Raw genomic sequence first — 13,504 nt, 5'->3', positions numbered from 1 at the left:
CTATTGCAGTGTATGTAAAAAGCACATTATCTAAAATGCTACTTTCCTGAAATTACTTAAAATTGCACTTATGGCAATATTTAGACAGGTGGGAGCTGTTTGCAGAGCAGCTGTACATTATATAATGTTGCTTGGAACAGTTTTATGATTAGGTGAGTTAATAATTTACTGCCAAATACTCCATAAAACAAATACCTCTCCAAAATATCAGTTATGGTTTTAAAATCTAATCTGAGTGTGGCATATCTGGAGGAAAAGGGGAAAACTAGAAAGGATATGATACCGACTAGTTATTCATAAAATGAGCTCTCTTTAAGGTAATTTTGTTTTTAAATCAATCATTAAAATGTCTGGAAATACAAATAAAAGAACTATTAAGCTTAACACATGTAACCACTGGATTCTGCTTTCAGGAACCTAAGCAATGTTTGTTTCCTTAATGCTTTATGTATCTTGAACATCAGCAACTAATCCTAAGTTAACAGAACTCACAATTCCCCAAAAATATTTTTTAAAAGCATCTTGCTTCTCAACACACAAACATATACGCTCAGGCACACACATGCATAAACAAACACCATGCATGTCTAAAATGCTGCATAGATTTCTCTTAATGTTCAGCACATTCAGATTTGAGTAGCATTTTACAATCTGCCCACTGACATTAGCTCCTCTTCACAGAGATGACTTACATTTTAATTCTTTGAAACATGTCTGTTTGTTTTTAACCTCAAGAGTAAATTATGAGCCCAGACTAAAAATGCTTTCAGTACAATGTTATTATTTGTACCAATGTAAAAACAGGAACAAAGCAATCGTTGGGTGCTCTGAGAATCTTTATCTCAGAGAGGTTGCCCATAGGTGTTCAGTTTAAACACCTCTTACCTGAACACGTATTAAATTAAAATGTGCTGTTCATTCAAAGACAAATTTTGTTGAAAGTGCTTATTATTTCCCCTGTTTCCTTTAGTTTAGCTTAGTCTAGTTTAGAGATACAGTACTGAAACAGACCTTTTCGGCCCACCAAGTCCACACCGACCAGCGATCCCCGCACACTAACACTATCCTACACACACTAGGGACAATATACCAAGCCAATTAGCCTACAAACCTGTATGTCTTTGGAGTGTGGGAGGAAATCGGATATCTCAGAGAATACCCATGCAGGTCACAGGTAGACCGTACAAACTCCATGCAGACAAGCACCTGTAGCCAGTATTAAACCTAAGTCTGGTTTAATACCTGTCTGAAGAAGGGTTTCGGCCCGAAACGTCGCCTATTTCCTTCGCTCCGTAGATGCTGCTGCACCCGCTGAGTTTCTCCAGCATTTTTGTGTACCTTCGATCTTCCAGCATCTGCAGTTCCTTCTTGAACACTTAAACCTAAGTCTCTTGCTCTGTAAGGCAGCAACTCTATTGCTGCACCATTGTGCACCATTATATTTATGTTCTTTTAGAATCATAGAGTCATACAGTCACACAGTTACTACCCTTTGTGTAAAAAAGTTACCCTAAGCCTATGTCCTCCAGTTCTCAATTCCCCTACTCAGGGCAAAAGTGTGCATTTACCCTATCTATTCCTCTCATGATCTTGTATATCTCTATAAGATCATCCCTCTAAAAGATCATCCTGCATCCGCCTGCACTCCAAGGAATAAACCCCTAGCCTGCTCAACCTCTCCATATTACTCAGTCCCTCGAGTCCTGGCAACATTATGATAAATCTTCTCTGAACACTGTCAAGCTTGACAACATCTTTCCTGTAGCATGGTGACCAAAACTGAACACAACATACAGTATGTGGCCTCACCAATGTCCAATAACTGTAACATAACCTTCAAACTTCTTTACTCAATACTCTGACTGATGAAGCCCAATGTGCCGAAAGCCATCTGCAAACCAGAGCAAGACTTAAACAGAAATGGTCGAATCCTGGAGAGAGTTGCAAACAGAGAGATCTGTGAGTAAAGGTGCATGGTTCCTGGAAAGAGACAAGTCAGATGTGGTAAACAAGGCCTTTGGCATGCTGCCTTCATTGGAAAGGAATTTGAGTACAAATGTTGGGACATCTTGATGCAGTTGTACAAGTAGTAATAAGACCACACTTGGCGTATTATGTTCAGCTCTGGTCACCCAGCTATAAGTTGGAAAGGGTGCAGAAGGTATTCACCAGGATGACTCTGGAGTTTGCAGGCTTGAGTTATAGGGACGGGTTGGAAATACTGTGAAGCATAGGAGTATAGGAGATTGCAGGGTGACGTTATTGTGTTATTGTAGGTCACGAGGAGCATGGAGAAAGTGAATGCTCATTGTATTTCTCACAGTTGAGCATTTAAAGCTGGAGGGCTTAGGATTTAGGTAAAAGGGAAGAGAATTAAGAGGGATATATGAAGCAACTTTCTCTTACAGAGCATAGTTTGTATCTGGAATGAGCTGCCAGAAGAAGCGATAGAAGCGGATACCATTGCAACTTTGGATGACATTTGGATAGACATATGGAAAGGAAAGGGTTTGCATGGACAAGATGGGCTGAAGGGCCTCTTTCTGTGCTGCATAGTTCTATGATTCTATGGTTATTAGATCACCCCTCAGTCTCCTGCACTCCAAGGCTTAAAGCCCTAGACCACCAGGGGACCTATGCAAGGATTTTGTTTGTGGATTTTAGCTCTGCATTCAACACCATTGTGCCAGAGCTACTACACTCCAAACACTCCCGGTTGACTTTGCCTGAACCCCTCTGTCAGTGGATCACCAACTACCTGATAGACAGGAAGCAGCATGTGAGGCTGGGAAAGCACATTTCTGACCTGCTGACCCTCAGCATAGGAGCACCACAAGGCTGCGTACTCTCCCCTCTCCTTTACTCTCTCTACACCAACGACTGCACCTCCACAGACTCCTCTGTCAAGCTTCTCAGGTTTGAGGACGACACAACCCTGATTGGACTGATCCAGGATGGGGAGGAATCTGCCTACAGACAGGAAGTGACACAGCTGGCGTCCTGGTGCCATCGCAACAACCTGGAGCTCAATGCTCGTAAAACAGTGGGATTATAGACTTTAGGAGAGCTCCCCCTATCAGAAATTTCTTTGCAGCCTTTCTTAAATGGAGGCACAAAATTAGCCACCCTCCAGTCTTCAGGCCCATCACCTGTTTCTAATGATGATTCATTTTTCTCAGCTAGGCTCCTGCTTTTCTCCAGCTTCCCACGATGTAATTGCATATATCTGACCAGGCCTGGCGATTTATCTGCCTTCATACATCCTAGGACATTCAGCACCTCCTTGATGCTAATACATAATCCTCAAGACATTGCCATTAACTTTGCCAAGTTCCCTTGTCTTCATGATTTTATCCATGGTAAATATAGGGTAGAAATATTCATTGAGGACTTTAGCCATCTTCTGCAACTCTGAACATGGAGACAATCATATATTGTGTCATGTATGCCAGCACTGATCCTTGATTTAGACCATTGGTCCAGACCTCCAGTCAGATCACCATCCCTCCATTACTATCTTCTGGCTTCTCTGGCTTAGAATTTTGAATCCAATCTACCAAGTCACTGAATACTCTACTGAAGTCCATGTAGGCAGCATCCAATGCCCTCCCATCATCAATCACCTTTGTCACCTCCTCAAAAAACTCAATCTAGTTCAGAAGACATGACCTCCCACACAGAAGCTGTTCTGGCTATTCTTAATAAGTCCATGCATTTTCAAATGTAAGTAAAATCTCTCTGCAGGAATCTTCTCCAATCATTTCTGGCATAATTTGCTCGATTATTCCTATTGTCCATCTTAAACAAAGGAACATCATGAGCAATTCTTCACTATTTTGGAGCTTCGAACATTACCATAAAGCATACAAAGACACCAGCTATTAAGGCCCCAGCAATCTCCTCTCTTGCCTCCATCACTAACTTGGGATAGATTCCATCAGTCCCCAGCGATATATCAACCTTAATGCTTTTCAAATGACACCTCCTCCTTTGTGATATCAATGTGCCACAGAATATTACCAGTCCTCTCCCTGATCACACTATTCTCCATCTTCTTAAGTTGATTAGTAAAATTCTTAATCAGTTCCTAGCTTTCCCCTATCCAATGTGCGTATACCCATATTTGTCAGCAGGGAATGACAGCAAAATAAGGACAAATAAGCCATCCAGTCCTTCTCTTCATCAGTTATTCAATGTAATCAGGCCAGAGCCTTTATCTTCATATTCCTAAACTCTCTTCATATCTCTTTATTCCTTTCTCGATACGCATTTGTCTCAAACTTAAATATATTCAATGACTTGGACCCACAGCCTTCTCTGGGAGATTGTGACATAGTTCTACACATCCAGAGGACACATTCTGTTGTATCCAGATTGTTAATCTCTATTAGAATTCGATGAAATTAATATAGGATTAGTTGTCTAATCTCTCAACATGTTGTATCTCCCACATTACCAGGAATCAGTCTGACAAACCTCTGTAGTTTGTTTTGGTATGGTATAGTATGGTATGGTATAGTATAGTATATTATAGTATAATATAGTATAGTATAGTATAGTGTAGTATAGTTTAGATTAATTTAGTTTAGTTTAGTTTAGTTGTTTGGCTTAGTTTAGTTTATTGTCACGTATACCGAGGTACAATGAAAAGCTTGTTGTTGCGTGCTACCCAGTCAGTGGAAAGATTATACATGATTACAATCCAGCCATCCACAGTGCACAGACACAGGATAAAGGAAATAATGTTTAGTGCAGATAAAGTCCAGTAAAGTCCAATCAAAGATAATCTGAGGTTCTCCTCTGAGGTTGATAGTAGGTCAGGACCGCTCTCTTGTTGGTGATAGGATGGTTCAGTTGGCTGATAATAGCTGGGAAAAAGTCTGTCCCAGAATTTGGAGGTATGCATTTTCATACTTCTGTACCTCTAGCCTGATGGGAGAAGGGAGTGATCGGGGTGAAACTCATCCTTGATTATGCTGCTGGGCTTGCCGAGGCTGTATGAAGTGTAGATGGAGTCCATGATGGTTTTCATGATGGTCTGGGCTGCATCCACAATTCTCTGTAATTTCTTGTTGTCCTGGATGGAGCGGTTCCCAAACCAAGCTGTGATGTATTCCGATAAAATATTTTCTACTTTCATCTATAGAGGTTGGTGAGAGTTGTTAAGGATGTGGATAAATGTGAGATTATTCACTTTGGTGGCAAGAACAGGAAGGCAGATTATAATCTGAAGGCTGTCAAATTAGGAAAACTGGAAGTGCAACAAGATCTAGGTGACCTTGTTCATCAGTCACTGACGGTGGTGGCAGTCATGGTGGCACAGCGGTAGAGTTGCTGCCTTACAGCAAAATGCAGCGCCAGAGATCCAGGTTCGATCCTGACTACAGGTGCTGTCTGTATGGAGTTTGTACGTTCTCCCCGTGACCTGCGTGGGCTTTCTCCGAGATCTTCAGTTTCCTCCCACACTCCAAAGACGTACAGGTTTGTAGGTTAATTGGATTGATTAATTGGCTTGTAAAATGTAAAAATTGTCCAAGTTGGCGATATGCAGAGTACTGCCCTGCCGACTATAAAATTCAGAAGGTTCAGGTGGTTCAGAAGGTACAGCAGGCAATGAAGAAAGTGAATGGCATGTTGGCCTTCAACAAGATGAGTTGAGCAAATAGGTCCTGCTGCAGTTGTACAGTGCCCTAGTGAGACCACACCTGGAGTATTGTGTGCAGTTTTGGTCTCCAAATTTGAGGAAGGACTTTCTTGCTATTGAGGGAGTGCAGCGTAGGTTCACGAGGTTAATTCCGGGATTGGCGGGACTGTCATATGCTGAGAGAATGGAGCGACTGGAGGTATACTCTGGAATTTAGAAGGATCAGAGGGGTTCTTATTGAAACATATAAGATTATTAAGGTATTGGACACTCTAGAGGCAGGAAACATGTTCCTGATGTTGGGGGAGTTCAGACCAGAGGCCACATTAAGAATTAGGGGTAGGCAATTTAGAACAGAGATGAGGAAAAACGTTCCCACCCAGAGAGTTGTGAATCTGTAGAATTCTCTGCCTCAGAAGGCAGCGGAGGTCAATTCTCTGGATGCTTTCAAGAGAGAGTTAGATAGAGCTCTTAAAAATAGCGGAGTCAAGCGATATGGGGAGAAGGCAGGAACGGGGTACTGATTGTGGATGATCCGCCATGATCACAGTGAATGGCAGTGCTGGCCCGAAGGGCCGAATGACCTACTCCTGCACCTATTGTCTATTGTCTATTGACATGCTGAATTTCTTAAGCTTTCTAAGGAAGTAAAAGCATTGGTGTGCTTTCTTGGCCATTGATTCATATGGCTGGTCCAGAACAAATTGCTGATGATATTTACTCCTGGGAACTTGAAGCTGTCAACAATCTATACTCTCTGAATCATTGCCTGAAACATTGTTGTTCATTTCTCCCTACAGTAAACTCTCGTTATAACGGACCATAATTGTGTCCATTATTGCCGATTGTCTGCTATAACCGGGTAAGGTATTATCATTGTATAAATAGTAGAAACAAACAACTGCAGTTGCTGGTTAATACACAAAAGGCCGCAAAGGAGTAACTCAGCAGGTCAGGCAACATCACTGGAGAACATGGATATGTGATGTTTTGGGTCGAGACCCTTCTTCAGACACGGTCCAGAGCTGGTCTTGGAATCCAGGTGAGTTGACAGCCCAGGCCTGCTGGCGGCTGGAGGAGAGGTTGGGATCGGTGGATTCAATGGTCACAGCGCACGGGTGGCTGGAGCGCAGGTAAGGGTCAGCACGGTGACGGAAGACCACAGGCATGTGTTGTACTGTTGCAAATTGCAGGAAGTTTAGATTGTCCTGAAGAGAATTACAAGACAGTGTTCTTTTACACAGAGTATTGTAGGTGTTGAGAATATGGAATGGAATACTTTATTGTCAAACGTGACTAGGCGCAGCGAATATGCTACCTGGGGAAGTGGTGGAAGCAGACACAATAGTGATGATTATGTGGAATTTGGTACATTGAATAGGCAGGAAATTGAAGGATAGAGACCAATTGCAGGCAGATGGGTTTAGATTAATTTGGCACCATGTTTGGAGCAGACGTGGTGAGCCAAATGGTTTGTTCCAGTGTGTACTATTCTACGTTGTATGTTCCAACTTTAGTTGGCCATTCTCACATATAAAGAATGCAGATAAAAACATGGAACATGGAACAGTGCTGCACAGGAACAGATCGTTTGCTCCACTATGCTTGATATCCCTCCATCCCCTGCATATCTATGTGTCTATCCAAAAGCATCTTAAACGCCATTGTTGTATCTGCCTTCACCTCCATCACTGGCAGTGCATTCCAGGCACCCCCCACCATCTGTGTAAAACGCTTGCCTGCACATCTGCTCTAAACTTTGACCCGCTCACCTTAAAGTGATACCCTCCATTATTTGATATTTCCATCCTGAGAAAAAGGTTCAGACTGTCCACCCTATCTATGTCTCTCATCATTTGATATACTTCAACCTCGTGCCCCCTCAACCTCTGGCATTCCAGAGAAAACAATCCAAGTCTGCCCAACCTCTCCGTGCAGCTACTGCACTCTAATGCAGAGATCATTGTGGCAAAGATGATGGCTGCTAAATCTGGATCCATGTCCCAGCATGAAACCATGCCTTTAAAAGAGGGAGAGGAGAGAGTAAATCTCTGCATTGAAATGAGTTGTTAAGAAAAAATAACGAATTATGTGAAGCACAGCGTTATTGAACAATTCCTTTTATTTTAATAAGATCTGAATTCTTCTAATAGAGCACTAAAACTGCATTGTGAAATAATAGCAAATTGTATTCAAAAGAGGTGATTTGCTCCATTCAATTGACAATCCATATACACAGTGAATGCGATGAATTATGAATATTTCCTGATATGGGTATGCAATATGCAAATGGAGCATTGAGTCAAATTGTTACAGTGACAGTCACAGAGAGAAAATATAAACTCCATCCAGTCAGTGCAGGAGGTCAGAATCATACCCATGTCCCTGCAGGTTGAGGCAGCAACACAACATGCAGTGCAATAAATCTGCCCAGTAGAAATACACCTGAATAATTCCAAAAACTGAAAATAAAGTAAATAAATGTATTTAAAATAACTTTACCTTGTGTAAAATAGTTAAAACATTAATTAATAGGAAAAGCAGCATTATGTTTTTTTATGAGGTTCAGTGACCCTGTTCAAAATCAAGGGTCTACACTAGATGTGCAATGTATGGCTGGGAAAAAGCTGAGTAGCCACATACCCCGTCTCAAGGAAAGGTGCCGACCTGAAACGTTACCTATCCATGTAATCGAGAGATGTTGCCTGACCGGCTGAGTTACTCCAGCATTTTGTGTCTTTCCTAAGCGATTTCAACCCCACTCAATTAAATTATGGGACTATCATTAAAACCTGTTGTGAGTCCAAAGATACATAGGTTTTCACCTGCTGTGATGACAGAGATACTCTAATTATTAGCTACTCCCCGTGAAACTGCAGTGTAAAACCTACAATGATCCCGTGCAAATGCATACACTTTGAACTTCACTTTTGAAATTCATTGTTACATAAAGAAACCAAATCCCACAGAGTTCAACGAAAAAATACTTGATACATACAGTGGACGCAAAAGAAAATTAACTTCTATTTCATGTTTAGGAATCAAAATTTAAAATGTTCTGATTGCTACATGGTGAAGAATTAGAGCGTAAATATTGAAGCTTCATATTATCAGAATTTTTCAAAAATTTGCGGGATTAGAAAATCAAATATTTAGAACAGTATCCTGATAATTGTCTGTTCCTTAAATCAATATATAGAACATTCCAGGTTTCATTTCGGACAAAAACCATTGGTTTGCTGAAGAACCAGATCCAATTGTTTTATCATAAGTTCACAAGTTATAGGAGCATATTTAGGCCATTCGGCCCATCAAGTTGCCTCCACCATTCAATCATGACAGATCTTTCCCTCTCAACCCCATTCTCCTGCCTTCTCCACACATATTTACTATAGTATTTTTTAATTTTGAAAGTTAAATATCTTTAAGAATCAGAAAGCAGAATGCAAAAATGCTAACAGATAAATTCTCTATTTGTAAAGACATTGCGCTTTACAATGTATCAGGCTGGCTGTGGCAATATTTAAACACTGAAGTAGAGTAAGTGACATTTTCAATTTGAAATAATCAGATTATGTGGAACTCCTTAAAATTATTTCAACCATTGTAACCATTGTAATCCAAAAGGATATTTTCCTTCTACCTAATTGAATTTCCATTGAATTCTAAATATATTTTTAAATTCCACAGGCTACCAGGTTTTAATGCTATTATTAATAAACTCCAATTAAGAAGCATGTTTTTTCTCAGACAAGTTATTGTTCTTCATATTTCTTACAACATTTGCTCTAGTTTACATTTGTTATCATATTCTTTCTGTTCATTAAGATAAATATCACACTGTACTCAAATTACCATAGAAGAAATACACATTTACAGAAACTATTGCAGAATAAATAATAGTAAACCATATTTCTTTATATAATTATTATCTGATTGCTATTGAATTACATACCTCCTCCATGGCTTTGACAGAGATAGGGGAAACGCCACACGTTTCCTAATCCCACACAAAAACCAACACAAGTCAGCAAGTACTGAGCTTTGTTGTCCCATTTGGGTCGATCATCCACCTCTTCAATTTCTCTCCTCTCAAGCTCTTCATAGGAAGGAATTCTATCTTCCAAGCCGGGATTCGGCAGAGCGAGTTTTGGGAATCTGAACCTTGGCATTATGGTTTTGAGACAAGCTGTCTCACACTGGCAGCAGGAAAGCAGAAGGGGTCTGAACAAATTGGAAGGTGCTCTTGCGAACTATGTGCTTTTATACTGAACCTTTAGCACCATCATCTGTAGGTCTATTTGCTGCAAATTGATGTGTTAGCAGAATCTTCAACCATCCCAGTATAATCTGATAATTATTAATGCATTTTATCACCTGGAAGATTACAGTTTTGAGATACAATTGCAGGTTTTGTATCAGAAGACTTCTCAATTTAAATTTATTTGTTTCTGTGAAATAAAGGTTGGAAATCATCTTGATCACCTCCTTGATTTAATATTTATCGCCCATTTCTTTTACAGCAAGCAGTATAATAATCAGCACATTCTTATTTAAGTTGTATCAGCAGATCAGACATTTCACAAAACACAATAAGTAAATAGGAAGTAGGAATCATTGTAAACAACTGATTATTTTAGTAAGCTTATACCTCAGTGGGTTTTTGAACAGTAGAACATCATAGCTTAATAGAGAGAGAGTAGATTATGTTATTTGATGAGTATTCCAGCGGTCTGGACTAATAATTTGGAGATATGACTTCAAATTCGATTGCAGGAGCTGTGAAAGTCATACTTGTTCACCTAAACAAGTTAAAATAGAAAGCAAGTCACTTCAACATTGACCACAACACCAACAAGTTGTCATAGTAACACATTCTAGTTTATTGATATATTTTTAAGGAATCAAATCTGCCTGTCTCACATGTCTGATCCAAATGTACCTTCAGACCCACAGCCAGATGGATGGAAACATGGACATGCACCACGTAACAGGCCCTTCGGCCCAACTTGTCCATGCCAATCAAGTCCTACTTGCCTCGGCTTGGCCAATATCCTTCTAAACCTTTCCAATCCATGTGCCAGTGCAAATACCTTTTAAATGTTGTTATTATAAATAAATAAAGGAAAACATTGCCCCTCAGTTTCATGTTCATTCTTTCCTCTCATCTATGCCCTCCAGTTCTCCCCTATATAGGATAGACCCTACCTTATACCCTCAGCCTCCTGTGCTTTAAGGAATAAAGTCCCAGCCTGTCCAACTGCTCCCTATAGCTCCGGCCTTATGTCCTGGCAACATCCTTGCAAATGTTCTCTATACTCTTCCCAGCTTAATGACTACACCAGGATGACCAAATCTGAGCACAATACTCCAAGTGTGTCTTCATCAACTTCACCAGTTCCCTGCAGAACCATCCCATCATTCCCATTACTTTTACCATTTAATTTGATTCAATATATTGAATATAACATCACTAAAAATTAACGTACTGGATAGTTCAACAATAAATCACTTTCTTTTGACATTGCAGCTTGTAAACATAGAGGTCTTTGACAATTAAGATTCTGTACTAGTAGTTGCAATAAACCTTTACAGATCATCATTTTTTAACATAGAAACATAGAAAATAGGTGCAGGAGGAGGCCATTTGACCCTTCAAGCCTGCACAGCCATTTGTATTGATCATGGCTGATCATCCACAATCAGTAACCCGTGCCTGCCTTCTCCCCATATCCCTTGATTCCGCTAGCACCTAGAGCTCTATTTAACTCTCTTTTAAATTAATTCAGTGTATTTGCCTCTACTGCCTTCTGTGGCAGAGAACTCCACACATTTTAGTGCCACAACTTAACTAAAACTTGACAGTGAAATAGTTATCAATGTAATTTAATAATTTGGAAGAAAAAAATTATTCTTATGTCATTACCTTACATTGACTTCAGTAAAACACTATACCTATACACATCTTCAGACTTCAAGACAATAGACAATAGACAATAGACAATGGACAATAGACAATGGACAATAGACAATAGGTGCAGGAGTAGGCCATTCGGCCCTTCGAGCCAACTCCACCATTCAATGTGATCATGGCTGATCCTCCACAATCTGTACCCCGTTCCTGCCTTCTCCCGATATCCCTTGACTCCGCTAGCTTTAAGAGCTCTACCTAACTCGTTCTTGAAAGCATCCAGAGAATTGGCCTCCACTGCCTTCTGAGGCAGATAATTCCACAGATTCACAACACTCTGGGTGAAAAAGTTTTTCCTCATCTCAGTTCTAAATGGCCTACCCCTTTTTCTCAAACTGTGGCCCCATAGTTCTGGACTCCCCCAACATCAGGAACATGTTTCCTGCCTCTAGCGTGCCCAATCCCTTAATAATCTTATATGTTTCAATGAGATTCCCTCTCATCCTTCTCAATTCCAGTGTATACAAGCCTAGTCGCTCCATTCTATCAACAGATGACAGTCCCGCCATCCCAGGAATCAACCTCGTGAACTTACATTGCACTCCCTCAATAGCAAGAATGTCTTTCATCAAATTTGGAGACCAAAACTGCATACAATACTCCAGGTGTGGTCTCACTGGGGCCCACTCCTTATAGCTAAAGATAGACACAAAAAGCTGGAGTAACTCAACGGGACAGGTAGCATCTCTGGAGAACATGGATAGGTGATGTTTCGGGTCGCACTGGGGTGAAGACCCTGCTCCAGTCAAAGAAAATCAAAACATTCAGATGTGGGGAAGCTGATATAAAAGCAGAAACTGCTGGAAACTTTCAGCAGGTTAGGCAGCGGCAGTGGAGTGAGAAACAGGAAATGCTTTTCACACCACATGAGTCTCTCCCCAGAGTATGTTTATACATGCATAGATTACAGGATATCCATTGACTACATTCTCCTTTGTCTGCAATCAATTTAAGAACTTGGGAAGAAGGTTATGGCTATATACTACTTTCATCTGAGTAGTAGGCCATTGATTGATTTCCTTGAAGTTGTTATCCTAAATCAATCCACTTTCAGCTGCTTCATGCATGGCCCTTCCTTGATCCAGATGCTTAGTTTAGTTTAGTTTACTTTAGTTTATTTTATTTTAGTTTAGAGATATGCGTGGGAACAGGCCCTATGGCCCACCTACTCCATGCCCGTCAACGATCGCCCACAGACTAGATCTATCTCCCCCCCGCTCAGGGCAATTTACATAAACCAATTAACCTACAAATCCTGAAATCTTTGGAATGTGGAAGGAAACTGGAGAACCCAGAAAAACCCCACACAGTCACATGGAGGACGTACGTATAAACATACAAACTGACTATACATAGTCAGGATCGAATCGGGGTCTGTGGTGCTGTGAGGCAGCAACTCTACCACTGCACCACTGTACCACCTTGGCTATGTTCGTTGTGGATTGCACGCCAAACTGTTTAATATCTCCATATAGAGAGGACTACTGAGTATAGTTCTGCACTTTATTCAGAGGGGGTTGAACTAATGTATCTTGTATCTATTCTGAAAAAGACCCATTCTCCACCAAGCTATGCTCCCTGTTACTTGACAAATTTTACATCCACATTGCTCCTGGACCTTCAATTCCAGAGACTTTACTTATGTCTGTTTCTTTGTGGCATCAATTGTATTAAAATGAGACTGGATCTTCAAATGGCTTCTTGGTGCCATTCACTGCCATGGAATCCTATAGGTCATCTATTACCATCTGCCTGATTGATTAGTTGTACAATTTCACTCACTGTAGTTTCATATTTGCATAAAGGTTTATTCAGAATTTTTAAGTATACTCAATCTCTTGATTATGGCAAATGATAAACCTGATCATATCAGCAATCTTTCCAATGTC

The 13,504-nt window shown here is 40.5% G+C and overlaps 1 protein-coding gene across 1 annotated transcript in view; it reads right to left on the bottom strand.

The window, feature by feature from the left end:
* slc6a19 (solute carrier family 6 member 19) overlaps positions 1–9,816 on the bottom strand; it is a 43,699-nt gene extending 33,883 nt beyond the window's left edge. Inside the window, exon 1 of the mRNA XM_033039624.1 lies at positions 9,600–9,816. Coding sequence (XP_032895515.1) covers positions 9,600–9,816 — 217 coding nt within the window. The remainder of the gene's footprint in view (positions 1–9,599) is intronic.
* Between the last annotated feature and the right edge of the window lie 3,688 nt (positions 9,817–13,504).

The sequence above is a fragment of the Amblyraja radiata genome, chromosome 2 (assembly GCF_010909765.2).
Source record: "Amblyraja radiata isolate CabotCenter1 chromosome 2, sAmbRad1.1.pri, whole genome shotgun sequence".
NCBI lineage: Eukaryota > Metazoa > Chordata > Chondrichthyes > Rajiformes > Rajidae > Amblyraja > Amblyraja radiata.
Note: the sequence above shows the minus strand (reverse complement) of the source record. Positions and strands in the feature narration are given on the sequence as shown.